At 46.2% G+C, this 21,973-nt stretch overlaps 1 protein-coding gene across 1 annotated transcript in view; it reads left to right on the top strand.

Moving 5' to 3' along the window:
• Positions 1–21,839, top strand: part of LOC131931096 (uncharacterized) — a 31,228-nt gene extending 9,389 nt beyond the window's left edge. Inside the window, exons 8-26 of the mRNA XM_059287805.1 lie at positions 1,883–2,012; positions 2,769–2,857; positions 3,355–6,455; positions 6,903–7,011; positions 7,394–7,576; positions 8,186–8,332; positions 8,790–9,033; positions 10,142–10,322; positions 10,967–11,058; positions 11,721–11,790; positions 12,281–12,414; positions 12,785–12,979; positions 13,779–13,906; positions 14,034–14,199; positions 15,322–15,415; positions 16,785–18,830; positions 19,955–20,027; positions 20,586–20,834; positions 21,467–21,839. Of these exons, the coding sequence (XP_059143788.1) occupies positions 1,883–2,012; positions 2,769–2,857; positions 3,355–6,455; positions 6,903–7,011; positions 7,394–7,576; positions 8,186–8,332; positions 8,790–9,033; positions 10,142–10,322; positions 10,967–11,058; positions 11,721–11,790; positions 12,281–12,414; positions 12,785–12,979; positions 13,779–13,906; positions 14,034–14,199; positions 15,322–15,415; positions 16,785–18,830; positions 19,955–20,027; positions 20,586–20,834; positions 21,467–21,620 (7,585 nt within the window). The 3' untranslated portion in view covers positions 21,621–21,839. The remainder of the gene's footprint in view (positions 1–1,882; positions 2,013–2,768; positions 2,858–3,354; positions 6,456–6,902; positions 7,012–7,393; positions 7,577–8,185; positions 8,333–8,789; positions 9,034–10,141; positions 10,323–10,966; positions 11,059–11,720; positions 11,791–12,280; positions 12,415–12,784; positions 12,980–13,778; positions 13,907–14,033; positions 14,200–15,321; positions 15,416–16,784; positions 18,831–19,954; positions 20,028–20,585; positions 20,835–21,466) is intronic.
• The last annotated feature ends 134 nt before the right edge of the window (positions 21,840–21,973 follow it).

The following is a 21,973-nucleotide window of genomic DNA, read 5'->3' on the forward strand; positions in this document are numbered from 1 at the left end:
ATTGTTATCAGGTACGTCACTGTTTTAATTAATTGTTAGCAGGTACGTCACTGTTTTTAATTAATTGTTATCTGGTGCGTCACTGTTTTAATTAATTGTGATCAGGTACGTCACTGTTTTAGTTAATTGTTATCAGGTACGTCACTGTTTTAATTAATTGTTATCAGGTACTTCACTGTTTTAATTAATTGTGATCAGGTACGTCACGGTTTTAATTAATTGTTAGCAGGTACGTCACTGTTTTTAATTAATTGTTATCTGGTGCGTCACTGTTTTAATTAATTGTGATCAGGTACGTCACTGTTTTAGTTAATTGTTATCAGGTACGTCACTGTTTTAATTAATTGTTATCAGGTAAGTCACTGTTTTAATTAATTGTTATCAAGTAAGTCACTGTTTTAATTAATTGTTATCAGGTACGTCACTGTTTTAATTAATTGTTATCAGGTAAGTCACTGTTTTAATTAATTATTATCAGGTACGTCACTGTTTTAATTAATTGTTATCAGGTACGTCTCTATTTTAATTAATTGTTATCAGGTACGTCACTGTTTTAATTAATTGTTATCAGGTAAGTCACTGTTTTAATTAATTGTTATCAGGTACGTCACTGTTTTAATTAATTTTTACCAGGTACGTCACTGTTTTAATTAATTTTTACCAGGTACGTCACTGTTTTAATTAATTGTTATCAGGTAAGTCACTGTTTTAATTAATTGTTATCAGGTACGTCACTGTTTTAATTAATTTTTACCAGGTACGTCACTGTTTTAATTAATTGTTATCAGGTACGTCACTGTTTTAATTAATTGTTATCAGGTAATTCACTGTTTTAATTAATTATCAGGTACGTCACTGTTTTAATTAATTTTTATCAGATTGCTAACCTATCTTATTTAATTGTTACAGGTACATTATATATCTTAATTGTTTTTTTATAGGTAACCTATCTTAATTAATTGATGCCAAGTAGGTTATCTATCTTAAATAATTGTAATAAGGTAGTGACCTATTTTAATTAATTGTAGCCAGATACGTCACTATCTTAATTAGTTGTTACCAGGTCCGTCTCCTATTTTAATTAATTATTAATAAAAAAATCATAGACACTGGTACAGATCTTGCTTGAGGTTCTAGTCTGGCCAGATGTTTTCTATTACAGGCACCTGTAGCCAGATGTTTTCTATTACAGGCACCTGTAGCCAGATGTTTTCTATTACAGGCACCTGTAGCCAGATGTTTTCTATTACAAGCACCTGTAGCCAGATGTTTTCTATCTTAGGCACCTGTAGCCAGATGTTTTCTATTACAGGCACCTGTAGCCAGATGTTTTCTATCTTAGGCACCTGTAGCCAGATGTTTTCTATTACAGGCACCTGTAGCCAGATGTTTTCTATCTTAGGCACCTGTAGCCAGATGTTTTCTATTACAGGCACCTGTAGCCAGATGTTTTCTATTACAGGCACCTGTAGCCAGATGTTTTCAATTACAAGCACCTGTAGCCAGATGTTTTCTATTACAGGCACATGTAGTCAGATGTTTTCTATTACAGGCACCTGTAGCCAGATGTTTTCTATTACAGGCACATGTAGTCAGATGTTTTCTATTACAGGCACCTGTAGCCAGATGTTTTCTATTACAAGCACCTGTAGCCAGATGTTTTCTATTACAGGCACCTGTAGCCAGATGTTTTCTATTACAAGCACCTGTAGCCAGATGTTTTCTATTACAGGCACCTGTAGCCAGATGTTTTCTATTACAGGCACATGTAGTCAGATGTTTTCTATTACAGGCACCTGTAGCTAGATGTTTTCTATTACAGGCACCTGTAGCCAGATGTTTTCTATTACATGCACCTGTAGCCAGATGTTTTCTATTACAGGCACCTGATGAACAGGTCGAAGGAAGAGCAGAAGGTCTCTAAAGCTAACACAGAGGCCAGCGACGAAAAAGATAACGAAGACGAGGAGGACGATGACGACTCTAACGATGATTATGACATGCCCCTGCATGTAAGTGATACCTGTCTGTTGCCATAACGACCACACCTGATCACGACCACACCTGTATGAACAAGACCACACCTGTCTAATCTCGACCACACCTGAACACGACCACACCTGTATTACATAACAAAACTTAGGATCAAACAGAAAGTCGACAAGGTTCAAAGGCTGTCATTGACACAAAACGTCAACAACACCAAATATGTTCGGACAATGCCTTCTGAGGAGAGGCCGACCAGAGAATAGTCTACGGCAAAATGTGCCTAAATTTCTTTTATAATTAACTTTTCTACCGCGTATTTAACTAAATACATAACAAAAGTTGAGATTGTTGTGTTAATTATCTAAGAGTATTTTTACTTACAATTGTTATAAATCATAATGCTTTTAAGGTCTATTAATAATTTATGCTATCAAAAAATACAACCCACAACAATAAACATACACAATTTTACAATTCTTAACAAATTAATAAAAATATTTCTAAAAAGATTTTTGTGACTTTTTTTCTGTGACTTTATTTCTGTGACTTTTTTTCCGATAAAATTTCCACTGTGACTTTTTTTCTGTGACTTTTTTTCCTAGCAAAAACTGTGACTTTTTTTCTGTGTTTTTTTTCCTGTGACTTTTTTCCGTTCACCTAATCTCGACCACACCTAATCACGACCACACCTAATCTCGACCACACCTGATCACGACCACACCTGTATGTTCTCGACCACACCTGACCACGACCTATAATCTTGTCCTCTGAATCCTCAGATTGCCGAGTCTGCCGAAAAGAATGTCCCCCGAATGGACAATAAACTTGAGCAATACTTTAACCCTACAAACGCCATAGGGGAGCCGAGGTAAAGAAATATTTTTTTTCATCCAATACTTTAACCCTACAAACGCCATAGGGGAGCCGAGGTAAAGAAATATTTTTATTTCATCCAATACTTTAACCCTACAAACGCCATAGTGGAGCCGAGGTAAAGAAATATTTTTATTTCATCCAATACTTTAACCCTACAAACGCCATAGGGGAGCCGAGGTAAAGAAATATTTTTATTTCATCCAATACTTTAACCCTACAAACGCCATAGGGATAGCCGAGGTAAAAAAAATCTAAGTTTTAAATATTTAGGGTTAGGATTAGGATTGTATATATGACAAAGTGGGGGGGGGGGGGTATTTTTGTATTAGGAGTCTGAGGTTCATATATTCAAGGTTGCAGGGCAGAGGTTATATAAACCTATTTTTTTTAGGGTTGTCTGTCAGATGGAGATGGGGGAGGGGGGGGGGTAACTTAACGGAGACACATTGCTAATCTTTGCCTAGAACTACAATGATGTTTTTACAACAGGTACATCACCTCAATGCGAGACAACATCCTGTACGACGACAGCCACAACAACACCGGCGGCGGCAACAACGACGGCAACAACAGCGCCGTCTGGCCGCGGCGTCATCAACACGACCGGCGCCATCTTGGAATGACGTCATACGAAGACTGCGTGCCGGGTCACGTGACGAGCGAGACCCGCCCACATTTAGACACCGATACCCACAACACCGTGGTCAGTATCGATACTGGGGACTCGAGCGATGAGTGCGACGAGGAATCGATTTCCATCGACAATTTAAAATCCCCAGAACAAAAAACCACTCCACAATCTGGTATCGGAACACAGATATATGTATTCGGTTCTGACCAGATCAAAAGCAAAGCTGACCTACGAGAGAGTAAAAAGAAAAACAAGGATGACGATACCAGTCATCCTTTTAACATCAACAACAGCAACTACAACAATCTCAATGGTTGCAAGAATCAAGTTTTCCTTGAAGAGAAGGAGAGCAACATTAATCAAAATCAGAATAACAACACGCAACATTTCAACAGCGCTGGTCTGGAGACGAAGACGCTGTGTCATTTTCTTGTAGAGAAGTCAGGGGCCTTTTGTAAAACAACTTCGTTCCCGGAGGTAAAAATTGACCAACATGTCTTTGATATAACTGATATGAACTGGGAATTTGGCGAGGGCAACATTGCAGTGACAGAAAACAAGGTGCTAGAGGTGGGGAGAGAAAACAGACAGCAGGCTGGCACTGTCGAAGTAATGGCGAGCTCGAAAGATGGGATTGATCTTAAAACCGGAAGTGACGTAGAGCAGATGGATACCGGATCTGACGAAGACAATGTTTCTGGGTGTTCCACGTTGGATATTGAGTGTATCCACCTTGACCAGGTCCAGCCTGAGCTGGCTAAATGCGCCTGCGGTGGGTTACCGGATGCGTTTTGCGCGTTTTCAGACAGCCGGCGATTTAGATTCGGACATCGGAATACTTGGCCTGAGACGCTAGGACCGGAGGATTCATTGACGGGGTCAAATTATGTAGGACAAGGACATTTTCCAATTTCAGAGCATGCAGGACATCATCCAACTTGGCCAGAACGTCTATCTGTAGGACTAGGACATATGTCATCAAGACATTCAGGACGTGTGAGTGCGCAGGTAACAGGACATTCAACAGCTCACCTTCCGTTAGACCCGCCAGTCAGTTTCGCTGTTCTGGAACAGTCTCCAACCAAAGATAACTCTTCTACCTGCATGACCTCTGACCCCAGCCAACGCTTCTCCGTGGGTTTAGAGCACCAAGCACCAGAAATAGACGCCGGAGATCTTGCCGTAGCAGGCTCAAACACTGTAGGGGCCTGTGGTCAAAACAACTTGTCCTCCTCTACTGAAGCAAGTCGGTCTTTGTCTGAAGTAGACAGACATGGGCGTGGAAGTCAGACTCTGAGAACTAAACGTAGACCAAGCTACAGACAGAAAGACCGTAAAGACCTTTTGAAGCGTGATCGTGACTGTTACCATAGTAACAGGGACAAATTATTAAAGAAAACTTTACCTGTCGGTATTCAGCAAGGGGCTACAGAAGTAAGCAGTGCTAGTCCACCGAACAGACTATCTTATCGCAAACACGACGTTGCGAAAATGGAAACTATTACAGAAATAGGTAGTGGTGGTAGATATTGCGTTGTAGGGCCTGAAACAGACGACTACCAACAACCAGAGTTGAGCGAGGCTGGTGTTGAAGTCAGTAGACAAAATCTTACGGAACAGGAGACTGTAAATAGCGATAATGTTCCCCATCTATACCGCGGTCATGGTACCTGTTGCCGTGAGGTGACTTGCTGCCCTGAGGGGGGCTGCCAGCGCGTCGATGCTGAGCTCAACACGAACAACAGCGGCTGCTTCAAATGCTGCTGTGCCAGCGACAGCGACGACACCCACAACGAAAGAGTCTTCATCCAAAACCTGCCCCGGTCGACGGAGAACGTCCAGAGCTCGAAGAAGGTCGTATCCCAGCAGGACTTCGAGCGCGTCAGCTTCTCCAAGTACTCGGGCATCAAGGACCACGTCAACGACGAGAACAACAGCTGCGACTCGGCCGAGGGCGACAGCGCGAGAAAGACGTTCAGGGACCAGAACCTGAGCGGCTCGAGCTCCAACGAGAGACTGGGCTCGCTCGGTGTCTTAGACAAGATGGAGGAGAGCTTGTCGGCTGACGGTGACGTCACGTGTAAACGTCATGACGTCAACACGAACGAGAGCCGCGGGGGTGGTGGAGGGGTGACGAGCCCAGACAACCCGGATGTTAAAGAAAAGTCGCCATCTATCGGAGGAAAGGAAGTCTCTTTTAAAAAAGATACATTCACTGAAAATAGCTTGCCTCGAAAGGTGAAACGCTTTAGGAAATCTGTGAAGAAAAAAAAAGCAATCGATAGTAAAAATGAATGCAATAAAAGTAGCAATAAGCCGGAGACAGATTTCGTGAAACCGGAAACCGTGAACAGAGAGTCAGACAGTAGTTCGGACGATAGCGAGCCCGCCGATAGCGAGTCGTCGGAAAGCAGCTCAGAAGAAGATGCGAACAAAAGCGAGTCGGAGGAAAGTAAATCGCCCGAAAGCAGCTCCACGTCCAGCGAGTCGGAAGACGACGACGACGAAGAAAAAAAACCGGAAAAAGAGAGTTTGAAACCGGTTGATCCGGCCTTGGACCCGATGATGAACCCGATGTTTTTCCCCGGGCCGCCGTTCTGGCCACCGATGAACCCCCCGATGGTCCCAGCCCCGCAGCCGCCCCCTCGCAAGAAGGGGTGGCTCGACTGGTGCCCTTTCAAGAAGCGGAAGAAACAGTTCCCCCCGCAGATGGCGCCGCAAAAAGCCGACTCCGAACACTCCGTCAGGTCACCAAGACACTACCGACCCCCACACCAGCCAGTCTACCCCCCGGTGGTAGCCCCCCACGTGCAGACCAGCCCCTACCTCTTCCCCGCCTTCCCCAACCCTTACATCGGCCAGTGGCAGGGTCCCGTGGGGTACCCCTGCCGGTACCCCGCCTCTATGAACATCAACACCTCCAAAAACAGACCCAAGAAGAGAAAGAAAAGACAAAGAAGTACGTTGCTTTGGACACTAAAACATCCGTATAATTTCTTAGGATATTTCCGGGGTTTTAATGGAAAATCTCTGCTACAATTCTGCCTTACTCCGTCTGTTTAACACTATTATCTGCTACACATTTTTGTCTTAACACTCGCTTTATTTAACTGCTCCTACCCGCGCCTTGTCTTTCTCTCCACCTACCTGTCCCTCTACCGTTTACCTTCTCCGGTGCCCCCCCCCCCTCCTGTCTGCCTTGTCTATCTCTATATCTATCTACCCCTCTACCATCTGACATCTATGGCTGCCCCCCCCCTTCTCCCGCTATGGATACTCTCTGCCTGATCGCGTTCCTCTTTCTCCCTACTGCGTCTCTGTAACGTAATCACTTCCTCCTATTCCCCCCCCCCTATTTTCCCGACGAGCTGCTGGACGCTAAACTTATTAAACAACTTTTGTCTAGGACAGACTGTCAGCTTCCGGGACGAGTTTCTCAACCTGGAGCGTCACAAGAAGAAACTTCTGGAGACGCTTAAGTTTACCTTCGCTCTCAGGAACCCGGACAAGAACAGGTCAGGGCATGACGCATTTAAATTAAAGCTGACCGGAAAGATGCGCAACGGAAAACTGCGCAAGAGAAAATTTTAGTGCGCAAGGGAATTTTTGTTTTCTTATTCGAGCATTTATAGACATTAACAAAGATAACTACATATGTATTGCATCATAATGACACATATTTCCACGAAATATTACACAATTTAAGTATATAAGATTAATTATTTTGAATTTTGCGCATTTTTTTGTTAGCGCATTTTTCCGTTGCGCAATTTTCCGATTGCGCATTTTTCCGGAAACCAAATTAAAATATATAACAAATAGTTTAGCACGCTAACCTGGATAGCGAGTGGGTTGTCCCCCTTGATACACCCGTACACCAGTCGTCTCCCTTTGCAGGTTCCCTTACATTCTCCCGCCCGATCACACCCGGGTTATTATCGAGATGATGACGCCGGGCGATACCGACTACTACAACGCCAGCTACATCGACGTGGACTCGGACATCTTGTACATCGCTGCCCAGAGTCCATTCTCTCCGGCCACTGTGGGCGACTTCTGGAGGATGATCTTACAGAACAGGTAACCGGCACACGTAACCGGAACACGTAACACAGGTAACCGGCATACGTAACACAGGTAGCCGGCAGTTGTAACACAGGTAACCGGCACACGTAACACAGGTAACCGGCATACGTAACACAGGTAGCCGGCATTTGTAACACAGGTAGCCGGCAGTTGCAACACAGGTAACCGGCACACGTAACACAGGTAACCGGCATACGTAACACAGGTAGCCGGCATTTGTAACACAGGTAGCCGGCAGTTGCAACACAGGTAACCGGCATTTGTAACACAGGTAACCGGCACAAGTAACACAGGTAGCCGGCAGTTGTAACACAGGTAACGGGCAGTCGTAACACAGGTAACCGGCATAGGTAACATAACCGTCAGTTGTAACACTGCAGTTTTAAGGGGTCAGTAGACTGAACAGTGACTTCATTTTAGGGTGATGGCGGTCTTTCTTTTTGTGACACTTGGGGGATTGGAGGGCGGACGAAATGGTATTAAAAAGATTGGATGAGACTTTGCTCCAGTATGAGACAACGGCTGGAAGTAAATCGGGTTACTCCAGAACGACCTTGACCTCATTAACTTCTTATTATTTTGTTCTCATGAACTTGTCGGCAGGGTGGAGACGATAGTCATGTTGTGCGCATGCGTGGAGGGCGGCATCATCAAGTGTGAGCAATACTGGGCCGACTCGGGAGTCTTTGCGGGCGGGTCGGTGTTGGTGGAGACCATCAACCAGTCCTGGTATGCCGAGTTTGTCGTCAGGTCAGTGACCGGAAGTCGGACATTTACAATTTTTTTTTTACTGTCAGTTATTTTCAAATAAAATATCTATTTTGGTCTGTTTCAAGAATATTGACATTCATCTTTATTCTGGTCTTTCTCTCACCTATGTTTGACGTTATGTTATTTTGGTTTGTATATCAAAAATATTTTGGCCTTTTTTTCCAAAAATACTGGCCATTATTTTTGTGTCTGTTGCTCAATATTTCTGGCCTTTGTTTTGGGCACTTTTCTTCATAATATTTGCCTCATTTTATTTTTGCCTGTTTCTCCAGAATATTGTCATCTAATTTTTTTGGGGTCTGTTTTCTAGATAATATTGACTTATTTTTATTTTGGCCATTTTTTCTAGATTATTTTGGCCTTAAATTTTATTTTGGCAATTTTATTTTTCTGAATAACTTTGTCCTGTATATTTTATTTTGCCCTGTCTCCCCAGGACGTTGAAACTCAGTGCCTCCAACGTCTGTGAGTCCTACGTGACCCAGTTCCAGTTCTTCACCTGGCCCCTGGACGGGATGCCGTTTGACTGTTTCCCGCTCCTGGAGCTGCGGTACAAGGTCCGGCGTTTCTATGGCAACCGGAACACGCCCATCGTGGTGCACTGTGGGACGGGCGTGGCGCGGACTGCGGTCTACATCGCCGTGGACCTGTTGATAGAGCAGTACGGCAACGTTGGGGAGGTGAGGTGGGGACTGTGGGGTGAGTGTGGTAGGGGGTGTGAGGTGGGTGGGTGTGAGGTGCGTATGTGAGGTGGGCGTATAAGGTGTGTGTGGTGGGGTGAGTGTGGAAAGGGGTGTGAGGTGGGTGTGAGGTGCGTGTGTGAGGTAGTGGTATAAGGTTGTGTTTGGTGGGGAGGGGGTGTGAGGTGGGGTGAGTGGGGTAAGGTGGGAGGGTGAGGTGGATAGTGCGAGGTGGGTGGTGTGAATTGGATGATGTGGTAGGTGGAGTGAGTTGTGGGAGTTGTGTTAGTTGTGCGGTGACTTGTGGGAGGTGTATGGTGTGATAAATATCAATAGGTGGACGTTGACAATTTTCATGGGGGGTGGGGGTGAAAGTAAAGTTTATGATTTGAAGGCGAAGCATGTTTCTGTTACATTACTGCTATAAACAGAAGAGGCCCCACACAATTAGATCGGTGAAGGCCACACCTCCATCTATCCACAACTCAATCCCTCACATCGGCGGTACTAGTTGTATGTAACATGTTTGAATTGCACTGTAGTTCTACACAAGTTAGGTCCCATTTAAAGCCGAATGACAACTTATGGTTTTATAATATCTCCGTGTAACCAGTATTCGAACCCTCAACTTTCCGGTCTTTACTCTCGTTTACACCAGCACACCGTCTATTAATATATACTTTGAACTGTCATGTCGAGACGCTAAAACACGTCGATGTCCCCGCACTGTAGATGAACGTCCACAAGTTCGTCAAGCGCATGTGATCGACTTATGATTTTATAATATCTCCGTGTAACCAGTACTCGAACCCTCAACTTTCCGGTCTTTACTCTCGTTTACACCAGCACACCGTCTATTAATATATACTTTGAACTGTCATGTCGAGACGCTAAAACACGTCGATGTCCCCGCACTGTAGATGAACGTCCACAAGTTCGTCAAGCGCATGTGATCGACTTATGATTTTATAATATCTCCGTGTAACCAGTACTCGAACCCTCAACTTTCCGGTCTTTACTCTCGTTTACACCAGCACACCGTCTATTAATATATACTTTGAACTGTCATGTCGAGACGCTAAAACACGTCGATGTCCCCGCACTGTAGATGAACGTCCACAAGTTCGTCAAGCGCATGAGAGAGTCGCGCCCGTTTATGGTGCGCACACTGAGCCAGTACAAGTTTATCTACGAGTGTCTTCTGGAGGAGTTTCAGGCGGGGGACACCATGCTGGGGCTGGACCTCAAGGACAAGTACCTGGCTCTGTGCCAGAGGAACCCGCAGTCTGGTCAGTAGGGTCTCGTGAGCTGGACTTTTGTAGAGCTGGTTTGGTGGGAGGGGGTGTAGGGGGGAGGGTCAGTAAGGGTATTTTTGTTTAGGGGAGAGCCAGAGTGTATAGGGGAGGGTCAGTTATGTGAATGGGAGGATCATTTTTGTGAAGTGTAGGATCGGTTGTGTTTAGGGTCATTTTTTGAGAAGAGGAGGGTCGGTTTGTGGTTAGGGGAGAATCACTTATGTGAGTAGGAGGTGGGTCATTTATGTGTAGTGGATAGTGTTTCTTCCCCCCCCCCCCCCTGGAGAGTCTACCGCCCACCCCCCCCCCCCCCTCCCCGAAAGAATTGGGTTCCATATAGAAACCCCGGAAATTTTAGTCCGCCCCCCTTCTCCGAAAATTTCAAGTGTCGCCCCCCCCCCCTCGAACGAAATGGAATTTATATAGAAAATATACTTTTAACAGTGTCCGCCCTCCCCCGGACAAATTTTCAAGTGCCCCCCCCCCCCCTCCCCTCGGAGAAAAAAAAGTCTGGAAGAAACACTGGTAGGGGAGGGTCTGTTGTGTGTAGGGTAAGGTCTGTGATTTTTTAACCTTAACTATGAACCTATTGTTTTCTGTGCTATTTTAACCCTAACCCTGAACCCTTGTCGTACCAGACGGGACCTACCTAATGGACCAGTTCAAGATGCTGTGTCGGTTCACGCCCAAACTCCTCGCCCAGCTGTGTACCGTGGCCCTCTCTAAGGAAGTGAGATGTAAAATTATTCTTAACTTTGACCAATTCACTAACATAGTTTTTTTTAATTTAAAATTATTTAAAAAGAAATATTTTTCAGTAGCCAAAATACGTTTAGTATTTTAAATACTTATGGCATGTTAAAAAATATTAGAACAGTTTAAAGTTGAGATAAAACAAGATTTCATCAAGGATAAGATGGCAGATTAATGTGTATGTATGTAATGATTCTATTAGACTAGTCTGAGCTTTATTGGGAACCTTATTGTTGGAAGTCATAATTCTGCGTGTAGCTGATCTCGCTGGGTAGATTTACCTAGAGCCCTAGTCAGTTATCTTTTTCATGACGTCACACAATAATACAATGGTCAGTTAACTTTTCCTTGACGTCATGGACAGTGGTCAGCTGTCTAGAATAGTTTTGATAGGCTGATTAAATTTAAAAAAAAAACGTCTGCACCAAGTGAGTGGATATTTCAGCACCAAATCTTGCATAATGTTATAATAAAGGCTCTGCTTTGTTTACAAGATACGCTGTATTTACTTCAGCACTCGTCTAACTAAAATCCTGAAAAATATAGAGCTGTTTATTTGTCAAATTTTGTTTTAGATTTTTTTAAAATGGATTTTAAAATGAAAACGTTCAGAGCTTTAACGCTGATATTTGGTTTTAGAACAAGCAAAGAAACGTTGACCAGCGAATTGTCCCCCCTGACCTGTTCCTACCTGTCATATCGACCAAAAGTAAGTCACCATGTGTACACGTGTCTCTGTAGAATACAGGTGTAAATGTGAACATGACGCCAGGTAAGTTGATCTCATACACAGGTGTACCCATATGCTCTACTAGTGCATGATTTCAACCAATGAAAAGAGAGATTTTGGTCAGGTGATACCCCCTCCCCACTTTACAATTTTAATCATACCATTGGAAGACTGATGAGCACGCCATTTTCTGACCAATCAAATGGGTCATTTCTGTAACAGACGATTGGTCCTCATTAAATCATACTCAAATAACTTTTTACATTAGGTGACCCCTGACCCCTCCCCCCAATTCTAAGCAATAGAATTAGTTCCTCACATCAGGTGACCCCCCCTTCCTCCAATACTTAGCAATATCATGTGACCCCTCCCCTCTTTCCGTTAGGTGACCCCCACCCTAACCAATAGAATTGTCTCTTTCCGTTAGGTGACCCCCACCCTAACCAATAGAATTGTCTCTTCCCGTCAGGTGACCCAACCCTCAGCTCGTACATTAACGCCGTGTTCATCAACGGCCACCGGCGGAGGAACGAATTCATCCTGACCCAAACACCTCTCACCAACACGGTCTTCGAGTTCTGGAAGATGATCTACGATTACCAGGTAGGATCAATAATCAATCACATATCGATCAGGTGGCAGGATCAATAGTCAATCACATATCGATCATGTGGCAGGATCAATAGTCAATCACTTATCGATCATGTGGCAGGATCAATAGTTAATCACATATCGATCATGTGGCAGGATCAATAGTCAATCACATATCGATCAGGTGGCAGGATCAATAGTCAATCACATATCGATCATGTGGCAGGATCAATAGTCAATCACTTTATTATGTATGGTATACGTCACATTATACGTCGCATGTATGGTATACGTCACATGTATGGTATACATCACATGTATGGTAAACGTAATATGTTATACGTCACATTATGTTATACGTCACTAGCGTAAAACCTTACAGGTACAATCCATCGTCATGTTTGGAGACTGCAATGGCATGAACCAAGAGAAATATTTCCCGACTTCCGGAGGGCGGTACTTCGGTTCCGTCCTGGTAGAGCACGTCAACACGGCCAAGGCGGAGTCGATCACAGTCCGGAACATGAAGATTAGCTGCATCAACTTCACGGGCATGGAGAGAATGGCGCTACGACATGTAGGTGGTGGGGTGGGGGGGATACGACATGTAGGTGGTGGGGTGGGGGGGCGATACGACATGTAGGTGGTGGGGGGGTGGAGATGGGGGGCGATACGACATGTAGGTGGTGGTGGGGGGGGGGGCGATCGATAACACATGTAGGGGGTGGTGGGGGCGATACGACATGTAGGTGATGGTGGGGGGGGGGGACGATACGACATGTAGGTGGTGGGGGGGGGGGGGCGATACGACATGTAGGTGATAGGGGGGGGGGGGGGCGATACGACATGTAGGTGATAGGGGGGCGATACGACATGTAGGTGATAGGGGGGGGGCGATACGACATGGAGGTGGTGGGGAGGGGGAGGGGGGCGATACGACATGGGGGTGGTGGGATGTGGGGGCGCTACGACAATAAGGTGATATCTGTGAGGGAGGGCTGGGTTGAAGTGCGCTCAGACATGTAGGTGATATCTGGGAGGGTGGGGGGGGGGGGGGGAGGAGCTGGAGAGAAGGGCGCTACAAAATGTAAGTGATGTCGGGGGGGGTGTGAGTTTCTTTCAGGCATCTATGACCCGGAGCACGACCACTGCTCTACCCCCCCCCCCCCCTCAAACGTAAAAGAATATATATTTTTATATAGACGTACATTCTTCAACCATTGCCCCCCCCCTCCGATGTTTCAAGTGCCCCCTCTTCTCCCCCAAAAGTGTTTACTTGTATGCTGTATGTGGGCATGGAGTATGGATGCATGTTTGTCCAAACCGTTGTTTTCTATGTTGGAATTACAGAATGGTTATGGTTTTAACCGATCCAGTTTCAGATTAAGAAATGGGGCGAGACCCAGAGGTCGTCCAAGGGGTCAGCAGATATCGTGGCCAGCAGTAACTATGACATGCTGATGTTGATGGACCTAGTCAAGGAATGGCAGACGATAGCTAACAGGTTACTGCCGATTTTAACTCAACGCTCATATTTAGATTGACGTTGAATTTTTTAAATTTCTGATTAAGTTCGCCTTTAAATTAGTGATTGTTAATTAGTGATTGTTTACGTTGTGTTGCCAAAACAGGAGGTCAAGGCCAGTCGTGGTCGTCTGCAGTGACGGAGCCAGGCTTTCCGGTCTGTTTGTGACATGCGCAGTGGTGTGCGAGAAAATGCGAGAAGAGAAGGAGGTGGATTTGTACCACACCGTCAAACACATCAAGCGCAGGAGGCCTCAGATCATTTCAGATTTTGTATGTTTTTTGTTGGCTGTTTTTTTTTGTTTGATTAAAAAACTTCACGGGGTAAAGTGAAGTTTCAAACCTGACGGTCTATAGGGCAAGTGTAGTAGAATTCACTTGTTTCTGTGACCTCGACATATGAAGGGATACTGTGGTCAGCACTTTGCCCAGCCGCCTTTACTTTCCGTAACGTGAGTTAGGTACCCATCAGAGCTGGATGGACTCAGGGACGGTCTACTGACTTGAACCCGGATTCGAACTCGAGACTTAGGGGTTAGCAGTCCAGCAGCTCTCTAACACTAGACCACTCCGTCCCCTAGCTGAGAGGGTACTGTGATGTAAATATTAAAGTACCAACTATTGAACTCCACCAACAGCTGTTGTAACTGTCCTATAAACAGTGGTTGTAACGTGAACTCTAACCCTAGCTAGAATCCTAAAGATAGAGCTCAAAATTACAGAAGGGGTCGTCCGTAAATGACGTCACATTTCTAACGGGAAGCGGGAGGGGTTTAGGCTTTAGTGACGAAATGTCGAAATGTGACAACGGAATGGGGGGAGGGGGGGGGGAGGGAGCGGGTTATAAGTAAGTATGACGTCATATGTTCGCATTTTTTTGTACAGAGTATTTGCTGTTATTTTGCATCTTTAATCAAACTCGATGGATATTTAACCCCACCACCTCACTAAGATAACGGTGCAAAAAAAAAAAAAATCAATTTGGAATCTTGTGTATGGCTGAAGTGCCAAGTTATTTAAAAAAATTTCACTTCTGATAATTTGTGACGATGGGGGAGATGAGGGTGGGGGTTAAAAATTGTCAAATAAAAACAACGTAAGGTCGTTTATGGACAACCCTTAATTTAAATCACGCTTGCATTAAAAGTGTTTATTTTTAGATGCAGGCTAGAGAAAAACTTGTACTGAGTATTAAGTTGTGCCAGTTGTTTATGGTAGAATGTCTCAATGATGTTTATTTACCAGATTCTGGAATTTTGAACTATTTTTGTTTGTTTGTTTATGAAGTGGTCATGTTTTGGTTAAATATACATCTACAATGGTAAGGTTTTACTTACCTGTTCATCTGTTCATGTCACGTGGTCTAATGACGTATACAATGTTTTGAATGTCCAGGACCAGTACAGGTTTCTGCATCAAGTCTTGTGGGAATTTATGCTCAAGTCTGGTCTGTCGTCTGAGGGCAGGATGTCCGGGGACTTTACACATGGTCAGTTGGGTTAGGGTTAAGTTCAAGGTCAAGTCTGGTCTGTCGTCTGAGGGCCGAATGTACGGGGACTTTACACATGGTCAGTTGGGTTAGGGTTAAGTTCAAGGTCAAGTCTGGTCTGTCGTCTGCGGGCAGAATGTCCGGGGACTTTACACATGGTCAGTTGGGTTAGGGTTAAGGTCAAGGTCAAGTCTGGTCTGTCGTCTGAGAGCAGAATGTCTGGGGACTTTACACATGGTCAGTTGGGTTAGGGTTAAGGTCAAGTCTGGTCTGTCGTCTGAGGGCAGGATGTCCGGGGACTTTACACATGGTCAGTTGGGTTAGGGTTAAGTTCAAGGTCAAGTCTCCCCTGGTATCTGAGGGCAGAAGGTTTGCGGACTTTACACATGGTCAGTTGGGTTAGGGTTAAGTTCAAGGTCGTCTGGTCTGTCGTCTGAGGGCCGAATGTCCGGGGACTTTACACATGGTCAGTTGGGTTAGGGTTAAGTTCAAGGTCGTCTGGTCTGTCGTCTGAGGGCCGAATGTCCGGGGACTTTACACATGGTCAGTTGGGTTAGGGTTAAGTTCAAGGTCAAGTCTGGTCTGTCGTCTGAGGGCAGAATGTCCGGGGACTTTACACATGGTCAGTTGGGTTAGGGTTAAGTTCAAGGTCAAGTCTGGTCTGTCGTCTGAGGGCCGAATGTACGGGGACTTTACACATGGTCAGTTGGGTTAGGGTTAAGTTCAAGGTCAAGTCTGGTCTGTCGTCTGCGGGCAGAATGTCCGGGGACTTTACACATGGTCAGTTGGGTTAGGGTTAAGGTCAAGGTCAAGTCTGGTCTGTCGTCTGAGAGCAGAATGTCTGGGGACTTTACACATGGTCAGTTGGGTTAGGGTTAAGGTCAAGTCTGGTCTGTCGTCTGAGGGCAGGATGTCCGGGGACTTTACACATGGTCAGTTGGGTTAGGGTTAAGTTCAAGGTCAAGTCTCCCCTGGTATCTGAGGGCAGAAGGTTTGCGGACTTTACACATGGTCAGTTGGGTTAGGGTTAAGTTCAAGGTCGTCTGGTCTGTCGTCTGAGGGCCGAATGTCCGGGGACTTTACACATGGTCAGTTGGGTTAGGGTTAAGTTCAAGGTCGTCTGGTCTGTCGTCTGAGGGCCGAATGTCCGGGGACTTTACACATGGTCAGTTGGGTTAGGGTTAAGTTCAAGGTCAAGTCTCCCCTGGTATCTGAGGGCAGAAGGTTTGCGGACTTTACACATGGTTAGTTGGGTTAGGGTTAAGGTCAAGTCTCCCCTGGTATCTGAGGGCAGAAGGTTTGCGGACTTTAGGGTTAGGATTAAGGTCACTGTCAAGGCTCGCATTAATAACTGTTGTTTACTCTGTAGTCGAGCCTCAGGACTATAGTGAAGAAGAGAACGACGAGCAAGTGGAGGCGGGGCTTGGGCGATTCGATGACGACACGGAGACGACGGAGGTGTTCTATGACCAGGAGCAGAACCCAGAGCACCCCGGGCTGGGGGAGCCCGACCTAGAGGAGCCCGACCTAGAGGAGCCCGACCTAAGGGAACCCGAGTTGTACCAGAATTCCATGCGCGCGTTTCGTTCATTCATCGAGAAGGAGCCAGATGAGGCGGAACCGTTGGACGGCCAGATGGACGGCGAGATGGACGGCGAGCTAGACGGCCAGCTGGACGGCCAGCTAGAAGACCCACTGGAGGTGGATGAGTTCTGCTCTTATTTCCCCCGCCGGTCGCAAAAGTACCGGATGTCAAACCCTAGGGACGAAGACGAAGAGCTGGATGATCTATTTGAAGAGAAGTACCTAACGCTGCTGGACGCCATCCGGCCCAGGGGCGACTCCAAAACGAGGCAGTTCTACGAGATGAACAAGGAGCTGTACCGGAGGAATCAGCGTAAACCGAGGTCGCGACGAGCGTCCTTGTCGTCCGGGAGGAGGTCGAGCGACGAGGTCAAGGTCAACTTGAACTCCAAGATCCGAGATCGGGACTCCCCCAGGGGTACGGTGGAGCTGGCCCCGGTGTACAGCTCAACGCCCGTCTCCCCCAGCAGCCGACACTCGTCACGGTGGGCGGGGCTGAAGGAACAGGTCAGCCGGCCGCAGAGGGCGGCGTTCAACTCCAACCGGGAGTCGAAATCAGACGGGGAGATGATGTCGCCGAGGAGGAGATCGGTGAGAAAGAAATCGTTCATGTCGAGAGAAGACATTTTGAGCCTGCTGGCGAGGGAGGGGTTTGGGAGCAGGAGGGGCTCAAAGTCTCGCGCCGCCAGCCAGAGGGCGACGCCCCGCGGATCGAAACAGCTAGAACGGCCGTCACTGGAAGAGGCCTGGCTCAACGCGTCCCAACCTGCTCGGGCGAAGCGGAGTTTCGACGCGGGCAGTCCGAGGATCGAGTCTCACCCGAGGATCGAGTCCCACCCGAGGATCGAATCCCACCCGAGGATCGAGTCCCACCCGAGGGTCGAGTCCCACCCGAGGGTCGAGTCCCACCCGAGGATCGAGTCCCGACCGAGGATCGAATCCCACCCGAGGATCGAATCCCACCCGAGGATCGAGTCCCACCCGAGGATCGAGTCCCGACCGAGGATCGAATCCCACCCGAGGATCGAGTCCATCCCGGATGAAGTTGAAGACGACGGCGACGATTATGTCCAGGAAGTGAAGCGGCGCAGCAGTTCGGTGAGCAGAAAAAATTCGAACACGTTTTCACCTTCCGGTCCAAGCGTGCCCGGCATGCAGGGTGAAGGTCACGCGGGCAGACAGACCCCGGCCGCCAGAACCAGCCAGGGCATCCTGTCCGGCAAAAGTTTCTCGGCGTCTGGCCTTGACCCCAACAACGGTTTTCAGCCGAGAGGTCAGAAAGGTCTTCGAAGGTCACGCGTGTCTTTCGACACCGAGAACAAGAGGGTGTGGTCAAGAGGTCAGTCCCCAAAACCAAGCAGGATACAAATATCCAGCACGCTACATGGGCAGAAGAGTCCATTTTTCGAAGAAGTACCGGAAGTAAAGGATCAGTCAGGTCCGAATTCCAGAACAGCCATCAACAGGCAGCGGTCAGCGTCCAGCTCACGAGCGATTAGAAGGGAGGATAACTCGGTGTACGGCATTGAAGCGGGAAGCTACTCCGATAGAAGGATCTCGCAGGAAGGACGACGCAAAGAGAGTTTGGTGTTCAAGGACACGGCAACCGAGGTCTTTGAGTCGGGATTGGACGAGAGGAGGAAGGAGGGCGGGGCATCTTTGATGAAGCAGAAGTCTTCGACCCAGAAACTGTCATCGCCAGACAAGACAAAGTCACCGGGCTCGAAGTCGCCGAGGTATTTGGAGATTCCCCTAGAGTACCAGGAGCTTCTGGGTGGTATCCCTCGTCGTAGGCAGCAGCAGCAGCCGTCAGCACAGGACTCGAGACACGGTAGGTCATTAGTCAGCTAGAGGCTGTAGCAATATGTGCAGCTAGAGGCTGTAGCAATATGTGCAGCTAGTGGCTGCAGCTAGAGACTGTAGCTAGAGGCTGTAGCAATATGTGCAGCTAAAGGCTGTAGCTAAAGACTGTAGCTAGTTGCTGCAGCTAGAGGCTGTAGCTAGAGGCTGTAGCTAGAGGCTGTAGTCATATGTGCAGCTAGAGGCTGTAGCTAAAGAGTGTGGTTATATATGCAGCTAGAGGCTGTAGCAATATGTGCAGCTAGAGGCTGTAGTAATATGTGCAGCTAGAGGCTGTAGCTAGAGGCTGTAGCAATATGTGCAGCTAGAGGCTGTAGTAATATGTGCAGCTAGAGGCTGTAGCTAGAGGCTGTAGTAATATGTGCAGCTAGATGCTGTAGCTAGAGGCTGTAGCAATATGTGCAGCTAGAGGCTGTAGTAATATGTGCAGCTAGAGGCTGTAGTAATATGTGCAGCTAGAGGCTGTAGCTAGAGGCTGTAGTAATATGTGCAGCTAGATGCTGTAGCTAGAGGCTGTAGCAATATGTGCAGCTAGAGGCTGTAGCAATATGTGCAGCTAGAGGCTGTAGCTAGAGGCTGTAGCAATATGTGCAGCTAGAGGCTGTAGCTAAAGACTGGCGATATATGCAGCTAGATGATGTAGCTAAAGACTAGCTAGAGACTGTAGCTAGAGGCTGTAGTAATATTCAGCTAGACTGTAGCAATATAGGCAGCTAGACACTGTAGATAGATGCTGTAGCTATATATGCAGCTAGAGACTGTAGCATTATATGCAGCTAGAGGCTGTAGCTATATATGCAGCTAGAGACTAGCATTATATGCAGCTAGAGGCTGTAGCTATGTATGCAGCTGTAGCTAGAGGTTGTAGCAATATGTACAACTAAAGACTTGTAAAGCTATGAATATATAAGCATTATATAAAGTCATACACAAACAAGAATGTATTTGTTAGATATGACAGCGACGTTTCAAAATGTTAGAAAGTACGCTACACCTACGATAATCACAATCTGAGATGCCTTGACATTTGTTTTGACTGATCCAACTTTGACCCATGACCTTGACCCAAGTTTTAATGCAAGTTGTGGTCCGCAGGTCAAGGTGACAACTCACCTCCCTTTGTTTACACCGGTATGATGAGAGAGTTATCTGTCCATGATGACGACAGGTAGGGCCTACGTCACTAAACTACGTCACTAGCAAACTTTTTTTTCTGCTAGCCGCTACATCCGACTTTATCATGAATTTGCTGTCGTCTAATTAATTATAATATAGTCTGACATCTATTTTATGAAAGAAATTTATTACTTTTACCTTTTCTAAATGTGTTCTACTTTGCGGTTACTGTATGTATTTGGGCCCTAGTTCGGGTCCCGGGTTCGACTCTGTAAGACGTCCTTGAGTCCACCCAGCTCTGATGAGTACCTGACTCACATTTGGAAAACAAATGCGGTTAGGCATAGTGCTGACCACACCATCCCCTTGTATGCCTAGGTCATTAAAACAGTGGAACTCTACTTCATCTACCCTATGTGTCTTGGGAACGAACGGGAAAAGATAATGATAGTATCTATTTAGGCTTCATCCACTTTAGTAGATGTACATTCATTTATATAGGCCCAACCTAAACAATTGTTCCTTTTTATAACTAAACAATTACTTCTCTATAAACCAAAACAATTATTCTTGTATTTAACAAATGCCACCTCCCTCCCCCACCCCACAGACAGCCCAACGAAAAGCTGTCCCCCACGCGATCCGTCACCACACAGCCGAAAACCCCCACACCCATCCGGTCGGCGTCATCCAACTTACGGCCCCAGACACGGGACGGTGGGTGGCGGTCGCCGCCCAAATGTCCACCGGTGGGTTCAATGACCTCCAGCCCGCCTGGCTCCCCCAGGAGAGAGTCGTACAGGCCGAGCTCACCCATGAGGAACCAGAGGCTGACCGCGTGCACCCCACTGCATGACCCGTGAGTCCACGCCTCTGTGCATTATGTCTGTCTTCATTAACCCTTGAGTTTATGTCTGTCTTCATTAACCTCTGGGTCAATGTCTGTCTTCATTAACCCCTGGGTCAATGTCTGTCTTCATTAACCCTTGAGTCAATGTCTGTTTTCATTAACCCTTGAGTTTATGTCTGTCTTCATTAACCCTTGAGTCAATGTCTGTTTTCATTAACCCTTGAGTTTATGTCTGTCTTCATTAGCCCTTGAGTCAATGTCTGTCTTCATTAACCCCTGGGTCAATGTCTGTCTTCATTAACCCTTGAGTTTATGTCTGTCTTCATTAGCCCTTGAGTCAATGTCTGTCTTCATTAACCCTTGAGTTTATGTCTGTCTTCATTAACCCCTGGGTCAATGTCTGTCTTTCTTAACCCGTTTATTGCCTAAATCAAGTCAATTATCTTAAACAATCTCTGTTATCTCGACATTTCTTGTTAGCAATACAAAAATTACTTTGATCTATAATTGATCAGACCAGCCTACCGTCTCAATTAAAAATAAATTATTGCTTGTCCAGTTAGGGCCGTTGTGTCTTCTTTAGACTTGGTCTACAGACACTGGGTGTACGTGATGGTCACTTGTCTCCTGGCGTGTTTCAGGTGTGCTACAAGCGGCGATGGTCACCCACTGGTCAGTCGGCCGGACATCAGAGCTGGGGGTCAGCCTGAGCCACGTGACGGTTCGGACAACAGCACCACAGCCAACTCGTTTGACGACAGCAGCACCTCGGAGTATGACGTCTGCCTCATGTAGATGGGGGTGGGGGAAGGGGGGGTTTGTTCACTTGTCTCATTTAGCCCGGTCACGTGATTAGTAAGGCAGACTATGTGAAAGTGGTGTGTGCGGGTGTGTATGTTGAGAGTGTATGTAAGTGTATGTAAATGTGTACTTTTGATTACGTGCCCGTGAGAGAAAGTTGTGTAATTCACATGATTTTCAAAATTTTGATTTTAAAAAAAATTAAAATCTTGGTTTTGCAGCTTGAGTTGATCTTGTCAGTCCCAGCTTTTTAAACTTGTGAGCTACAGGCAATCTTTACTTGAGTGTTTTGGTTTTACTCCATGACCTAAATTCATAACTCAACAGTTTAAAAAAATAGATTTATT

This window comes from Physella acuta, unplaced genomic scaffold (assembly GCF_028476545.2).
Source record: "Physella acuta isolate Inbredline_101_S28 unplaced genomic scaffold, ASM2847654v3 ptg001890l, whole genome shotgun sequence".
Taxonomy (NCBI): Eukaryota; Metazoa; Mollusca; class Gastropoda; family Physidae; genus Physella; species Physella acuta.